This window comes from Carcharhinus amblyrhynchos, chromosome 21, assembly GCF_965287045.1.
Source record: "Carcharhinus amblyrhynchos chromosome 21, sCarAmb.v2.hapA, whole genome shotgun sequence".
NCBI lineage: Eukaryota > Metazoa > Chordata > Chondrichthyes > Carcharhiniformes > Carcharhinidae > Carcharhinus > Carcharhinus amblyrhynchos.
The window spans coordinates 1,524,518-1,540,515 of NC_137344.1; the positions used below are offsets into that span (position 1 = coordinate 1,524,518).

The following is a 15,998-nucleotide window of genomic DNA, read 5'->3' on the forward strand; positions in this document are numbered from 1 at the left end:
TCCTTTAAGACACTCCTTAAATCTGTCTCTTTAATCAAGCTTTTGATCATCTGACTTTGTGTTTCCTTACATGCCGTGTGTCACACTTTGTTTTCTAATACTCATGTGAAATGCTTTGGGATGTTATATTATGTTAATGGTGCTAGATAAATCAAAGCTGTTTTCAATTCTCAAGATGAGGGCATCACTGGCAATGTGGGCATTTATTGTCCATCCCTAGCTGCCCTGTAAAGATGGTGGTGATTTGTTTGAATTTAAGAGTTGAGCATCTTGGTGTGGGACTGGAATCACGCACAAGCCAGAACAGGGCCACAGCTTCACTTCTGTTGACGGTGTTCATGAAGTAGTGGGTTTTAGGGCAATCCAAAGGCTTTGTGGATTTGAACTCCTGTTTTCTGGATTATGAACCAATATGACAGTGTTGACTGTTTAATAGCCTCTGACATGATTGATGTAACCATCGCAGACAGCATTGATTGACGCTAAGGACTGAAAGATACATAAGAACATAAGAAATAGCAGCAGGAGTAGGCCATCTAGCCCTTCGAGCCTGCCCCGCCATTCAATAAGATCATGGCTGATCTGTCGTGGCTCAGTTCCACTTTCCCGCTTTCTCCCCATAACCCTTAATCCCCTTGTCTATCAGAAACCTATCTACCCGTGACTTAAATATATTTAGCGAGGTAGCCTCCACCACTTCAATGGGCAGAGAATTCCAGAGATTCACCAGCCTTTGAGTGAAGAAGTTCCTCCTCAACTCTGATCTAAACTCCGCCCCCCCTCCCCCCACCTTATTTTGAGGCTGTGCCCTCTAGTCCTACTATCCTTTCTAAGTGGGAAGAATCTCTCTACCTCTACCCTATCCATCCCCTTCATTATCTTATGTCTCTACAAGATCCCCCCCTCATCGTTTTAAACTCCAATGAGTACAGACCCAGTCTATTTTAGTCTCTCTTCATAGTCTAACCCCCTCATCTCCGGTATCAGCCTGGTAAACCTCCTCTGCACTCCCTCCAAGGCCAATGTATCCTTCTGCAAGTGCGGCGACCAAAACTGCACACAGTACTCCAGCTGCGGCCTCACCAGTGCCCTGTACAGTTGCAGCAAGTCCTCCCTGCTTTTATATTCAATCCCCCTCACTATAAAGGCCAACATTCCATTCACCTTCTTGATCACCTGCTGCACCTGCAGACTGGGTTTTTGCGACTCATGCACAAGGACCCCCAGGTCCCTCTGCACCATAGCATGCTGCAGCTTTTCACCTTTTAAATAATAATCTCTCCTACTATTATTTCTACCAAAGTGGATAACTTCACATTTGCTAACATTATACTCCATCTGCCAGGTCCTTGCCCACTCACTCAGCTGCCAGCTGCAGATACGGCAGCTGCCAGCCAGGGTTTAACTCCTTTTCACTGGCCAGCATAGGCTGGTGTGAGAGACAAAACTCTGCCAAAGCAAGCAAATGTTCCCCAATACCTATTGCCTTTCTGTGAGCAACTGAAATCAAGTTAAAAGAAAGAAAAACTTGTATTTTGATAGCGCTTTTCACAGCTGCCACCAACAACTCCAAAGCAATTTACAGCCAAATTGTGCATACCACTTCCCTTTTCAGATGGATGAGAGAGGGAGCCAAGGGAATTGTAGACCAGTCGTTGGGAAATTACTGGAGTCTAGAATTAGAGGATAAGATAGTTTGGATTTCTGAGCTGATCGGAGCGAGTGTGAATTTGTAAAGGGCAGATCACGCCTGACAAACCTGATTGAATTTTTTGAGGAGGTGACTGAAGTAGTGGACAGGGGAATATCTCTGGATGTTATTTATTTCGGGTTTGAAATGGCATTTGATAAAGTTCCTGATAGAGACAATTAGTTAAAATTGAGGTTGATGGGATTGAAGGAGATGACTGAGCTGGTTAGGAACCTGGTTAGGGAGCTGGTTAGGAAGCTGGCTGTATGACAGGACAGAGTAGAGATAATAGGCAGGTTCTCTACATGGCACAATGTGGCGACTCGCAAGCATCTGTGAGGGAGCCTCAACTATTCGTCATGTTTATTAATGGCTCAATGACAGGATAAAAAATTACATTTCCAATCTTGCTGCTGACACAAGGGTGACATTGCAAGCTGTATAGATGGAAGTTTAAAAGAAATACTGATGGATTAAGCGAATGAGAAAACTGTGACCAATGAAGTTCAAAGGAGAGAAATGTGAGGTTTGGCCACTTTGAACCTGAAAAGTCTAGAAGGGGATATTTCAAAATGGTGAGAGATTAGAAACAGTGAAGATTCAAAGAGTTTCGAGAATCAGAGAAATCGATCATCAAAAAGTCATGAGCAGGAACAGAACATAATCCAAAAGGAGAATGGAATTCTGGTGTTTCTATTTAGAGACCGGAATACAAGGAGGTCAAAGCCACACTTCACCTATACAAAGACCTGGTTAGATCACACCTGGAGTTACTGTGATCAGTTCTGGGAACCACACCTTAGGAAGGATAGATTGCCCTTAGTTAGATTTACCAGAGTGATACCTAGCAGTTCAAAGGTTAAATCACGAGGAGGAATTAAAAACTAGGGTTGCCATGATCCCTCACTGATAAACCCAGGGCAACAGCTATCTAATTGTATTTATCCTTCCTCTGATATCAGACAAATCAGTGTGATCTCTTCCGATGGTGAGGCATCCACATGGAAATCCACCAGGAGGCGTCTGAGTGAGAAGAAGAAAGTGGTGGACAATTCTCCACAGCCAAAGAACCAATCAAAGGACTTGATCCAGGCTGAGACAGCGGAAACCGGGAGGGTAAGCTCACACAGCACAGACAGTGCTGACTCCATCACTCTGGGAGGTTGTGTTCATCCCCACACTCGTCACCATGGGGCTGAGGTGTCAGTAGTAGATGTACAGCACTTCCCTCAGGAGCTATCTCTTTGACTGTGGGTAATAGCCTGCCTATATGACTTGGTGAGGCTCTATATATTCATCTCAGGATCTGGGCTTCACTGGCATGGCCAGCATTTATTGCTCACCCCTTATTGTCCTCGAGGAGCAACTGAGTGGCTTGCTGTTTCATTTTGAGGGTAGTTAAGAGTAAGGCACGTTGCTGTGGGTCCCAAAGAGACAAGATTGGGTAAGGTTTCCTTCCCTAAAGGATATTAATGAATCAGATGGAGTTTTAGCATCATAAAGTTTTACTGAAAGTAATATTTTATTACTTTTAGATTTTTAACAACAGATTTCAAATGCCAAAAGTCTAGCAGTGGAATTTGAAATCTTGTTAAAGTCAGAGAGGTTTACAGCATAGAAACAGGCCCTTTGGCCCAACTTGTCCATGCCACCCTTTTTTTAACCCCTAAGCTAGTCCCAATTTTCCGTGTTTTCCCTATATCCCTCTATACCCATCTTCCCCATGTAACTGCCTAAACGCTTTATAAATGACAAAATTGTATCTGCCTCTACTACTACCTTTGGCAGCTCGTTCCAGACACTCACCAACCTCTGTGAAAAAATTGCCCCTCTGGATCCTGTTGTATCTCTCCCCTCTCACCTTAAACCTATGCCCTCTAGTTTTAGACTTCCTTACCTTTGGGAAAAGATATTGACTATCTAGCTGAACTATGCCCTCATTATTTTATAGACCTCTATAAGATCACCCCTAAGCCTCCTACGCTCCAGAGAAAATAGTCTCAGTCTATCAAACCTCTCTTTATAACTCAAACTATCAAATCCTGGTAGCATCCTAGTAAATCTTTTCTGCAGTCTTTCTAGTTTAATAATATCCTGTCCATAATAGGATGACCAGAACTGTATGCGGTATTCCAAGTGTGAACATAAGAACATAAGAAATAGGAGCAGGAGTAGGCCATCTAGCCCTTCGAGCCTGCCCCGCCATTCAATAAGATCATGGCTGATCTGAAGTGGATCAGTTCCACTTTCCCGCTTTCTCCCCATAACCCTTAATTCCCCTGTCTATCAGAAATCTATCTACCTGTGACTTAAATATATTTAGCGAGGCAGCCTCCACCACTTCAATGAGCAGAGAATTCCAGAGACTCACCACCCTTTGAGTGAAGAAGTTCCTCCTCAACTCCGATCTAAATTGCAACCCCCCCTCCCCCGCTTATTTTGAGGCTGTGCCCTCTAGTTCTGCTATCCTTTCTAAGCGGGAAGAATCTCTCTACCTCTACCCTATCTAGCTCCTTCATTATCTTGTATGTCTCTATATATGTCTCAGCCTTCTAAACTCTAACGAGTACAGACCCAGTCTATTCAATCTCTCCTCATAGTCCAACCCCCTCATCTCCAGTATCAGCCTGGTGAACCTTCTCTGCACTCCCTCCAAGGCCAATATATCCTTTCGCAAATGCAGTGACCCAACTGCACACAGTACTCCAGCTGCGGCCTCACCAGTCCCCTGTACAGTTGCAGCAAGACCTTCTTGCTTTAATATTCAATCCCCCTTGCTATAAAGGCCAGCATTCCATTTGCCTTCTTGATCACCTGCTGCACCTCCAGATTGGGTTTTTGCGATTCGTGCACAAGGACCCCCAGGTCCCTCTGCACCGTAGCATGCTGCAGCTTTTCACCCTTAAATAATAATCCCTCCTATTATTATTTCTACCAAAGTGGATAACCTCACATTTGCTAACGTTATACTCCATCTGCCAGGTCCTCGCCCACTCAGTCAGCCTATCCAGATCTCTCTGCAGACTTTCCACGCAATTCGCTTTTCCATAATCTTCATATCATCAGCAAATTTTGTTACCCTACACTCAGCCCCCTCCTCCAGATCGTCTATGTGGCCTTACCAATGTCTTGTACAACTTCAACAAGAATTCCAACTCCTGTTCAATGTTCTGACCAATGAAACTAAACATGCCAACTGCCTTCTTCACCACTCTGTCCACCTGTGACTCCACTTTCAAGGAGCTATGAACATGTACCCCTACATTCCTTTGTTCTGTAACTCTCCCCAATGCCCTACCATTAACTGAGTAAGTCCTGCCCTGGTTCAGTATCACATCGCATTTGTCTAAATTAAACTCCATCTGCCATTCGTCAGCCCACTGGCCCAATTGATCAAGATCCTGTTGCAATTGGAGATAACTTTCTTCACTGTCCACTGTGCCACCAATCTTGGTGTCATCTGCAAACTAACAACCATGCCTCCTAAATTTTCATCCAAATCATTAATATAAATGCCAAATAACAGTGGACTCAGCACCGATCCCTGAGGCACACTGCTGGTTACAGGATCCAGTTTGAGAAAACAACCCTATACAATCACCTGCTGTCAGCAAGCCAATTTTATATCCATCTGGCTACCTTGTCCTGGATCCTGTGAGATTTAACCTTGCGCAACAACCTACCATGTGGTACCTTGTCAAAGGCCTTGCTAAAGTCTATATAGACAATGTTAACCGCACTGCCCTCATCTACCTTCTTGGTTACCTCTTCAAAAAACTCAATTAAACTTGTGAGACATGATTTTCCACTCACAAATCCATGCTGACTGTCCCTAATCAGTCCTTGTGTCCTTAAATGCCTGTAGATTCTGTATCCCATAATACCTTCTAACAACTTACCCACTACAGATGTGAGGCTCACCAGCCAGTGGTTCCCAGGCATAACATTTGCCACCCTCCAATCTTCAGGCATCTCACCTGTAGCTGTCGATGCTAGGGGACCTGCAATTTCCTCCCTAGCCTCCCACAGTGTCCTGGGATACACTTCATCAGGTCTCGGGGATTTATCTACCTTGATGTGCTTTAAGATTTCCAGCATCTCTCTCTGTAATATGTTCACTCCTCAAGACATCACTATTTATTCCCCAAGTTCTCTAACATCCATGCTTTTCTCAACAGTAAATACTGATGAGAAATATTCATTTAGGATCTCACCCCTCTCTTGTGGATCCACACACAGATGACCTTGTTGATCCTTAAGAAGCCTTACTCCCTTCTTATTTACTCTTTTAGCCTTTATGTATTTATAGAATCTCTTTGGATTCTCCATTGCCTTATCTGCCAAAGCAATCTCGTGTCCCCTTTTTGCCGTCCTGATTTCTCTCTTAACTCTACTCCTACACCCTTCATACCGCATGGTGGATTGTTGCATAAGGTTAAATCTCATGGGATCCAGAGTGAGGGGTCTAAATGGATACAAAATTGGTTTCTTGACAAAAGCCAGAGGGTGGTTATAGAGAGTTGTTTTTCAAAGTGGAGACCTGTAACCAGCAGTGTGCCTCAGGGATCAGTGCTGGGCCCACTGTTATTTGTCATTTATATTAATGATTTGATGAGAATGTAGGAGGCATGGTTAGTAAGTTTGCAGATGACACCAAGATTGGTGGCATAGTGGACAGTGAAGAAAGTTATCTCCAATTGCAACAGAATCTTGATCAATTGGGCCAGTGGGCTGACGAATGGCAGATGGAGTTTAATTTAGACAAATGCGATATGATACATTTTGGTAGATTAACCAGGGCAGGACTAATTAATGATAGGGTGTTGGGGAGAGTTACAGAACAAAGAGATCTAGGGGTACAGGTTCGTAGCTCCTTGAAAGTGGAGTCACAGGCGGACAGAGTGGTGAAGAAGGCATTCAGCATGCTTGGTTTCATTGATCAGAACATTGAATACAGGAGTTGGGATGTCTTGTACAACTTCAACAAGACATTGGTAAGGCCACACTTGGAATACTGTGTACAGTTCAGGTCACCCTATTGTAGAAAGGATATTATTAAACTAGAAAGAGTGCAGAAAAGACTTACTAGGATGCTACTTGGACTTGATGGTTTGAGTTATAAGAAGAGGCTGGATAGACTGGGACCTTTTTCCTCTGGAACGTAGGAAGCTGAGGGGTGATCTTATAGAGGTCTATAAAATAATAGGGGCACAGATCACTAGATAGTCAATATCTTTTCCCAAAGGTAGGGGAGTCTAAAACCAGAGGGCATAGGTTTAAGGGGAGAGATACAAAAGGGTCCAGATGGGTAATTTTTTCACACAGTGGGTGGTGAGTGACTGGAACAAGCTGCCAGAGGTGGTGGTTGAGGCGGGTACAATTTTGTCTTTTAAAAAGCATTTAGACAGTTACATAGGTACAATGGATGTAGAGAGGTATGGGTCAATTGGATTAGCTTAGGGGTTTTTAAAAAAGGGGCAGCATAGACAAGTTGGGCCGAAGGGCCTGTTTCCATGCTGTAAATCTCTATGACTCTATACTCTTTTTCCCTGACCATTTGTGCATAACTGAGCAATGATATTACTGTACCTGGTATTTAAAATGAGGAGCAGTGGATATAGCTCAAGTGGAAGGATAACAGAGGAATGTATGTCAGCATAAGGGAGTTATTGCTGGGTGACACTGCAGCAAAAGGACATTGAATCTGTAGCACAAAACAGGCCATTTGGCCTGACTGGTCAATGCTGGTGCTTTGAGAAAGTGACCAAAGAGGTGGATAGGGGTAAGGCAGTTGACGTGGTATATATGGATTTTAGTAAGGCGTTTGATAAGGTTCACCATGGTAGGCTTCTGCAGAAAATGCAGATGTATGGGATTGGGGGTAATCTAGGTACTTGGATCAGGAATTGGCTAGCAGATAGGAGACAGAGGGTGGTGGTTGATGGTGAATATTCGTCATGGAGTTCGGTTACGAGTGGTGTGCCTCAGGGATCTGTTTTGGGGCCACTGCTGTTTGTAATTTTTATTAATGATCTGGATGAGGGTATAGTTGGGTGGATTAGTAAGTTTGCTGATGACACCAAAGTCGGAGGTGTGGTAGATTGTGAGGAAGGGTGTCATAGTTTGCAGGGTGACTTAGACAGGTTGCAGAGCTGGGCCGCGAGGTGGCGGATGGAGTTTAATGCAGAGAAGTATGAGGTAATTCATTTCGGTAGGAGTAACAGATGTGTTGAGTATAGGGCTAACGGGAGGACTTTGAATAGTGTGGAGGAGCAGAGGGATCTAGGTGTATGTGTACATAGATCCCTGAAAGTTGGGAATCAAGTAGATAAGGTTGTTAAGGCATACGGTGTCTTGGCGTTTATTGGTAGGGGGATTGAATTTAGGAGTCGCAGCGTCATGTTGCAACTGTACACAACTCTGGTGCGGCCACACTTGGAGTACTGTGTGCAGTTCTGGTCCCCACATTACAGGAAGGACGTGGAGGCTTTGGAGAGGGTGCAGAGGAGGTTTACCAGGATGTTACCTGGTATGGAGGGGAGGTCCTATGAGGAGAGACTGAGGGATTTGGGGTTGTTTTCGCTGGAAAGAAGGAGGCTAAGAGGGGATCTTATTGAAACATATAAGATGATTAGAGGTTTAGATAGGGTGGATAGTGATAGCCTTTTTCCTCGAGAAAGCTAGCACGAGGGGGCATGGCTTTAAATTAAGTGGGGGGTAGTTATAGGACGGATGTCAGGGGTAGGTTCTTTACCCAGAGGGTGGTGAGGGATTGGAATGCCCTGCCTGCTGCGGTTGTAAATGCGCCTAGTTTGGGGGCGTTTAAGAGATCTGTGGATAGGTTTATGGACGAAAAGGGATTGGTTTAGATTAGTGGGTCATTGTTTTTTTTTAAAAACTGGTCGGCGCAACATCGTGGGCCGAAGGGCCTGTTCTGCGCTGTAATGTTCTATGCTCCAGTAAAAAGTCTGACAACACCAGGTTTTAGTCCAACCGATTTATTTGATAGTAAATTCACTAGCTTTCGGGGTTAGCCCCTTTGTCAGGTGAATGGAGAGTTCTGGCCTCAGACAGAGCATATAAAGCACAGACAGTTTAGAGATTACTGATTAGAATGCGAATCTTTACACCTTACCACACATGTTGTCAGCCACTTCAGGACTTGAACAGCAGGTTAGGTGTAAGGATTTGCATTCTAATCAGTAATCTCTAAACTGTCTGTGCTTTATATGCTCTGTCTGAGGCCAGAACTCTCCATTCACCTGACGAAGGAGCTAACCCGAAAGCTAGTGAATTTACTATCAAATAAATCGGTTGGACTAAAACCTGGTGTTGTCAGACTTTGGACTGGGATAAACACAGTAAAATGCCGGCATATCCACATCATGCTTATGCTCCAAACAGAGACTCCTTCCACCCTACTTATCTCTTCAAGCCACATAAATGCCAGGCAGTGACCATTACCAATAAAGGACCATCTAACCACCACACTTCTACATTCAATAATGTTATCATCACTGAATCGCCCACTGTCAACATCTTTAGGATTACCGTTGACTAGAAACTCAACTGGACTCACCACAGAAACACAGTGGCTACAAGAGCTGACCAGAGACTAGGAATACTGCAGTGAGTAACTCTCCTCTTGAGTCACCAAAGTCTGTCCACCATCCAAAAGCCACAACTCAGGAGTGCGATGGAATACTCCCCACTTGCCTGGATGGGTGCAGCTCCAACAAAACCCAGGGGCTCAACACCATCCAGCAGGAAGCAGTCCTGCTTGATTGGCACCACATCCACAAATATCCACACTCTCCACCACCAACGTTCAGTAGCAGCAGTGTACTGTCTACAAGATACACTGCAGCAATTCATCAAGGCTCCTTAAGCAGCATCTTCCAAACCCACAACCACTGCTATCTAGAAGGACAAGGGCAGCAGATACATTGGAACACCTTCAAGCTCCCCTCCAAGCCACTCACCATCCTGATTTGGAAATATGTCACTGTTCCTTAAGTCGTTGGCTCAAAATCCTGGAATTCCCGAATGGTATTGTGGTCAACCCACAGCACACATGCTGCAGCGATTCAAGAAGACTGCTCACCACCACCTTCTCCAGGGTAACTAGGGATGGGCAATAAATGCTGGCCAGCCAGCAACAGCCATGTCCCACAAATGAATAAAAAAAATTCCTTTTAGTATATGTCTTTGGGGGTTAGAGACCTCTGGTAAGGATTGAGCACACAAGAAGTCACACAACACCAGGTTAAAGTCCAACAGGTTTATTTGGTAGTAAAAGCTTTTGGAGCACTGCCCCTTCGTCAGGTGAGTGGGAGTTCTGTTCACAAACAGGGCATATAAAGACACAAACTCAAAAAATAATGATTGGAATGCAAGTCTTTACAGGTAATCGAGTCTTAAAGGTACAGACAATGTGACTGAAGAGAGCATTAAGTACAGGTTAAACAGACATGTATTGTCTCCAGATAGGACAGTTAATGAGATTTTGCAAGCCCAGGCAAGCCGTGGGGGTTACAGATAGTGTGACATGAACCCAAGATCCCGGTTGAGGCCGTCCTCAAGTGTGCTATCAGTTTCTGCTCAGTGACTCTGAGTTGTCATGTGTCATGAAGGCCGTCTTGGAGAACGCTTATCCAAAGATCAGAGGCAGAATGCACAATGTCAAGGCACAACGGATGAATGAACACTGCTTGACAATCACCAGGCAAGACTGTTCTCTTCCTGTTGGGGAACACTTCAGTGGTCATGGGCATTTGGTCTCTGATCTTCAGGTAAGCATTCTCCAAGGCGGCCTTCACAACACACAGCGCAGAGTCGCTGAGCAGAGGCTGATAGCCAAGTTCTGCACACAAGAGGACGGTCTCAACAGGGATCTTGGGTTCATGTCACACTATCTGTAACCCCCATGACTTGCCTGGGCTTGCAAAATCTCACTAACTGTCCTGTCTGGAGATGATATTTGTCTCTTTAACCTGTGCTTAATGCTCTCTCCACTCTCATTGTCTGTATGTTTAAGACTTGATTACCTGTAAAGGCTCGCATTCCAATCATTATTTTGTAAATTGAGTTTGTATCTTTATATGCCCTGTTTGTGAGCCGAACTCCCACTCACCCAATGAAGGAGCAGTGTTCCGAAAGCTAGTGGCTTTTGCTACCAAATAAACCTGTTGCACTTTAACTTGGTGATGTGAGACTTCTTGATGTGTTTAGCCCAGTCCAACGCCAGCATCTCCACATCAAGGATTGAACTACAAGCTGCTGTGAGGATTGTTGAGATGAACAGTTAAGGAAGTAAAGCAGTTGACCCGAAGAATGGTGGGTGACGGAGCTTGTGTTTTGCCGACAGGTTAAATTGGTTGTGTTCTGGCAGTATCTGAAGGCAGTCGGTCCCTTTATCTCTGTTGTGATTTGTATCCTGTACTGCTGCCAGAACGCCGCAGCGATTGGTGCCAACTTCTGGCTAAGCGCCTGGACCAATGATCCTGTCGTCAATGGAACACAGCAGCACACATTCATGCGGGTAGGAGTGTATGCCGCACTGGGCTTCACACAAGGTAAAGTCCCATCCATCACCTGGAAACTGAGCGGGGACGATGCACAACAGCAACCAGTAGTCAAGTGGGTGGGGCTGGGATGCTCTGCACCAATCAGCTGTTTGCCATATATAAACCAAGCAATGTTATCATCCAGTAATTAAAAGGAGGAGGAGGGTGGGCGGGAAGGGGAGGGGATTGGCCGAGAGGACTGGAGATAGGTGGGAGCAGGGGAGGTGGGGGGTTGGTGGTGGAAGGAGGGTGTAAGGAAGAATGGGGTTTGGCTGGGTGGGGGGGTCAGATGGGAGGGGCTTAGCCGGGGCTTGGCCGAGGGCGGGAGGGGGATGACAGGGTGGTAGTTTGAGAGAACGGGGGTTGGTTGGGTGGGGAGTGTTGGAGGGGTGAGGGTTGGCTGAGGGTTGTCTGAGTGGATGGGGGCTGAGGCGGAGTTGGGTTTGGCTGGGTAAGAGGGGTTAGTAGGGCTGGTGGAGAGGTGAGGGGAGGAAGATTTGGCTAGGTGGGAAAGGTGAGAGGAGTGGGGTTTGGCGGTGTGGGGTGTTTGGTTGGGGTGGGGTGCTGGGTCGGAAGAGCAGCAGTTTGCGTGGGGGTTGGCAGAGGGGTGTCTGGGTGGAGGGGTGTTGGCAGGAGGTGGGGGTTGGGTGTTGGCTGGGGGTTGTCTGGGTTGGGGGGAATTGACTGGGGTTGGTGGGGGGTCGGGGGGGAATTGGGTGGGGGTGGGTGTTGGCTGGGGCGTATCTGGGTAGAGGAGATGGGGTGGGGTGGGGGTTGGCTGCAGGGTATCGGGGTTGGCCGGGGATGGCGGGGTGGGTATTGGCTGAGTGGGGGTTGGCTGGGGGATGTCTGGATGGAGGGGGTTGGCCATGGGTGGGGGTTGGGCAGTGTCTGGGTGGGGGGGGTGGGAATGGGGGTTGGTGGCTGTTGAGTAGGTGGGGGTTGGCTGAGGGCATTTGGGGGTGGGGGGGGATGTTGGCTGGAGGGTATGTACCAGTTGGGGCTGGGTCGCTGGGACATGTAGTCTGTGTGCTAACCTCCACTCTGGAACTGCATTATGTTTCCATCACAGGGATCCTAGTTATGACCTCCTCCTTCACCTTGGTACTTGGAGGCCTAGGGGCTGCCCGACAGCTCCACGCACAGCTCCTGGACAACAAGTTACACACACCTCAGGCATTCTTTGACACCACACCCATTGGCCGCCTCATCAATCGTTTCGGCAAGGATGTTAATATAATTGATGAAGTGATTCCGCTGACATTCCAGATGTTCCTCATGACGTTTTTCGTCTCCATTTCCACCATGATAATAGTATCAGCCAGTACCCCATGGTTCACTCTGCTAATCGTGCCCCTGGCTTTTGTTTACTTCCTCGTACAGGTATCTCCCTAGTCACCTCTCCACTTTCTCATCAACACATGCAGTGCAAAGGATGATGACATGGCTTACTCTTTTTGGAACAGGGAGCCTCATTGTTAGGACTTCTCTTCAAGGCACTACCAATTGGCAAACACAAATCCCAATTCTGGGAAATGATGGATCAGTACAGATACAGTCAGTAACACAGGGTGCTGGGGGAGGGGGGGAGAGGAGTTACTGAGTGACAGTGTGAGAGAGCTGGATTAACATCAGTACAGATAGAGACAAAGACCCACTAATGTGATCCTCTGTTCTAAAATCTGAATTGAGTAATGTGTCTGACACTGGGGTTCCCTCGTGTTGTCTGCTGCTGCTTTCTGGTATAATCTTGCTTGGTTTGGTGCTGTCAATGTTTGTGAAACACTTTCCCGTCTTTGCCAACACAAGTTATTCATTGCAGTCTGAATGTGACCAATGTTTTCCAGCTGTGAAGTAACGCTGGTGAGGGTGTGAGGCTTTAGCATGGTACAATCACACACTGTGTTGGCTGTGATTTCACACACTGATTGTCAGCTTGGCGCATGTGTGACTACCAAGGAATGTCCCTTCTCCAGCCAGGCTGGAGAACCACCTGACTGCCCACCCAGCCTACTCTGTGCCCAGCCACTGTATCTGAGGGATGTGCTGGTCCAGCATCTTGAATTCAGACTTTCTACAACACAGTCCCAATGCATGTGAATTTTTCCAAAGTACACTCAGTGGAGAACTGGTGCTAAAGCTGAGATACAGTCTCCTGCCTACACTTCCTTTGTACCAATTCCTATTTGTCTGGAGCTGTGTAGATCTACCTAGCCCAGATCTAATCCCCGGTCATTGAAATGAGAATTAAAACACACACACACACACACACACACACACACATTGCATGCCACTAACTGATGAAACAGCAGAAACAGGTTGCACCTTGTATATTATGTTTCATCTTATTTCTTGCATTGTATTAACCCACGATGTGGGAAACTGGCTGTGGTCTTGGGGTGGTAACATCTGCTTACAAACATCTGGGGGCCTGTGCAAAAATTGGGAGAGCTATCTCCCAGACTAATCAAGCAACAGCCTGACAAAGTCATAATCACACTGAAAAGCTAATGTCCCAGACACCACCACCACCATCCCTGAATATGTCCTGTCAGAGGGGGCGGAACAGTGGTGTACATTCAGGAGGGAATTGTCCTGGGAACACTTAACATTGCCTCCAAACTCCATGAAGCTTCAAGGCATCAAGTCAAACATGGACAAAATAACCTCCTGCTGCAGTACTACATCCCACCCCAAACTCCTCAGCTGATGAATCAGTACTCCTCCATTCTGCACACCACTTGGAGGAAGCAGTGAGGGTGGCAAGGGCACAGAATGTAATCTGAGTGAGGACTTCAATGTCCATCACCAAGAGTGGCTCAGTAGAACCACCACAGCTGGCCAAATCCTAAAGGACATCACAGCTAGACTGGGACTGCAACAGCTGGTGAGGGAACTAACAAGAGGAAAACCATACTTAATCTCATCCTCACCAACCTGCCTGCTGCAGATGCATCTGTCCATGGCAGTAGCGATAGGGATGACCAACTATATAAAATGTTGGTTAAGCCACAGCTAGTGTATATTGTGATGTTCTGGCATCCACATTCCAGGAAGGATGTGATAACACTGGGAAGGCTGCAGAGGTGATTTACCAGGATGTTGCCTGGGCTGGAGCATTTTAGTTATGAAGGGAGATCGAATAGACTCGGATTGTTTTCTTTGGAACAGAGGAGACTGATGCGGGGGGAGGCGGAATAAGATTGAGGGGCGTAGAAAGACAGGAAGAAACCTTTCTCCTTTGTGCTGGGATCAATGACCAGGGAGCAGAGATTTAAAATAAGGGACAGGAGGTTTAGGGGGAACGTGAAGAAAAACCTTTTCAGCCAGAGGGTGCTGGGAGTCTGGAACTCACTGCCTGAAAGGTTGGTGGAGGTGGAGACCCTCAACATTTATGAAGTATTTAGATGTGCACTTGTGACGCCAAGGCTATGGACCAAGTGCTGGAAAATGGGACTTGAAATAGTTGAATGATTTGTCTTTGACTGGCGTGTACATGATGGGCCGAAGGGCCTTTCTCTGTGCATAGACCTCTGTCTCCACAAGGACTGTGTTATTGTCAAAGTCACTTCTTCATTGTGTTGTGTTGCACTACCACCGTGTTAAATGGAATAGATTTAAAACAGATCTTCTAACTTAAAACTGGCCATCCATGAGGTGCTGTGGACATCAACAGCAACAGAATTGTACTGAACTACAATCTGTAACCTCATGGCCCCACACATCCATGGGATATATCCTAGGAGACTTTGGGAGGCAAGGGATGAGATTGCGGAGCCTTTAGCTTTGATCTTTGGGTCCTCGCTGTCCACAGGGATTGTTGTCATGATGTGGAGATGCTGGCGTTGGACTCGGGTAAACACAGTAAGAAGCCTGACAACACCAGGTTTAATAAATCGGTTGGACTTAAACCTGGTGTTGTCAGACTTCTCACAGGGATTGTGCCAGAGGACTGGAGAGTGCCAAATGTTGTTTCTCTCTTCAAGAAAGGAAATAGGAATGAATCTAGTAACCATGGGCCAGTTAGTCTTACTTTGGTGGTGGGTAAGTTTATGGAAAAGTCCTGAGGGATAGGATTTATGACCATTTGGAAAGATGCAGCTCAGTGCAGAATAGTCAGCACGGTTTCGTGAGGGTTAAGTCCTGCCTTACAAATTTGATTGAATTCTTTGAGGAGGTAACTAAGTGTGTAGATGAAGGTAGAGCAGTTGATGTCGTATACATGGATTTAGTAAGGCGTTTGATAAGGTTCCTCATGGCAGGCTAATGAAGAAAGCAAGGAGGTGTGGGATTTGGTTGATTGGATAAGTAACTGGTTGTCTCATAGAAGACAGAAGGTGATGGTGGAGGGAAAATTTTCAGATTGGAGGCCAGTTACCAGCGGTGTACCACAGGGATCAGTGCTGGGTCCTCTGCTATTTGTGATTTTTTTTTTAATCAATGACTTGGAAGAGGGGGCTGAAGGGTGGGTCAGTAAATTTACTGATGACACCAAGATTGCTGGAGTGGTGGGTGAGGTGGAGGGCTCTTGCAGGCTGCAAAGAGACATTGATAGGATGCAGAGCTGGGCCGAAAAGTGGCAGATGGAGTTTAACCCTGATAAGTGCAAGGTGATTCATTTTGGTAGGACAAACTTGAATACGGATTACAGGGTCAACGGCAGGATTCTGAGAAACGGAGAGATCTTGGGGTTCATATCCACAGATCTCTGAAGGTTGCCACTCAAGTGGATAGAGCTATGA

General features: G+C 46.2%; 1 protein-coding gene across 3 annotated transcripts in view; it reads left to right on the forward strand.

Moving 5' to 3' along the window:
* abcc3 (ATP-binding cassette, sub-family C (CFTR/MRP), member 3) overlaps positions 1 to 15,998 on the forward strand; it is a 159,610-nt gene that overhangs the window by 81,324 nt on the left and 62,288 nt on the right. Inside the window, exons 21-23 of one of the 3 annotated variants that reach the window (XM_080209254.1) lie at positions 2,653 to 2,806; positions 11,058 to 11,265; positions 12,329 to 12,639. In XM_080209254.1, the coding sequence (XP_080065380.1) occupies positions 2,653 to 2,806; positions 11,058 to 11,265; positions 12,329 to 12,639 (673 nt within the window). Of the gene's footprint in view, positions 1 to 2,652; positions 2,807 to 11,057; positions 11,266 to 12,328; positions 12,640 to 15,998 lie in introns of those variants that run through there. The other 2 variants (XR_013889153.1, XM_080209255.1) reach the window with 2 other exon arrangements.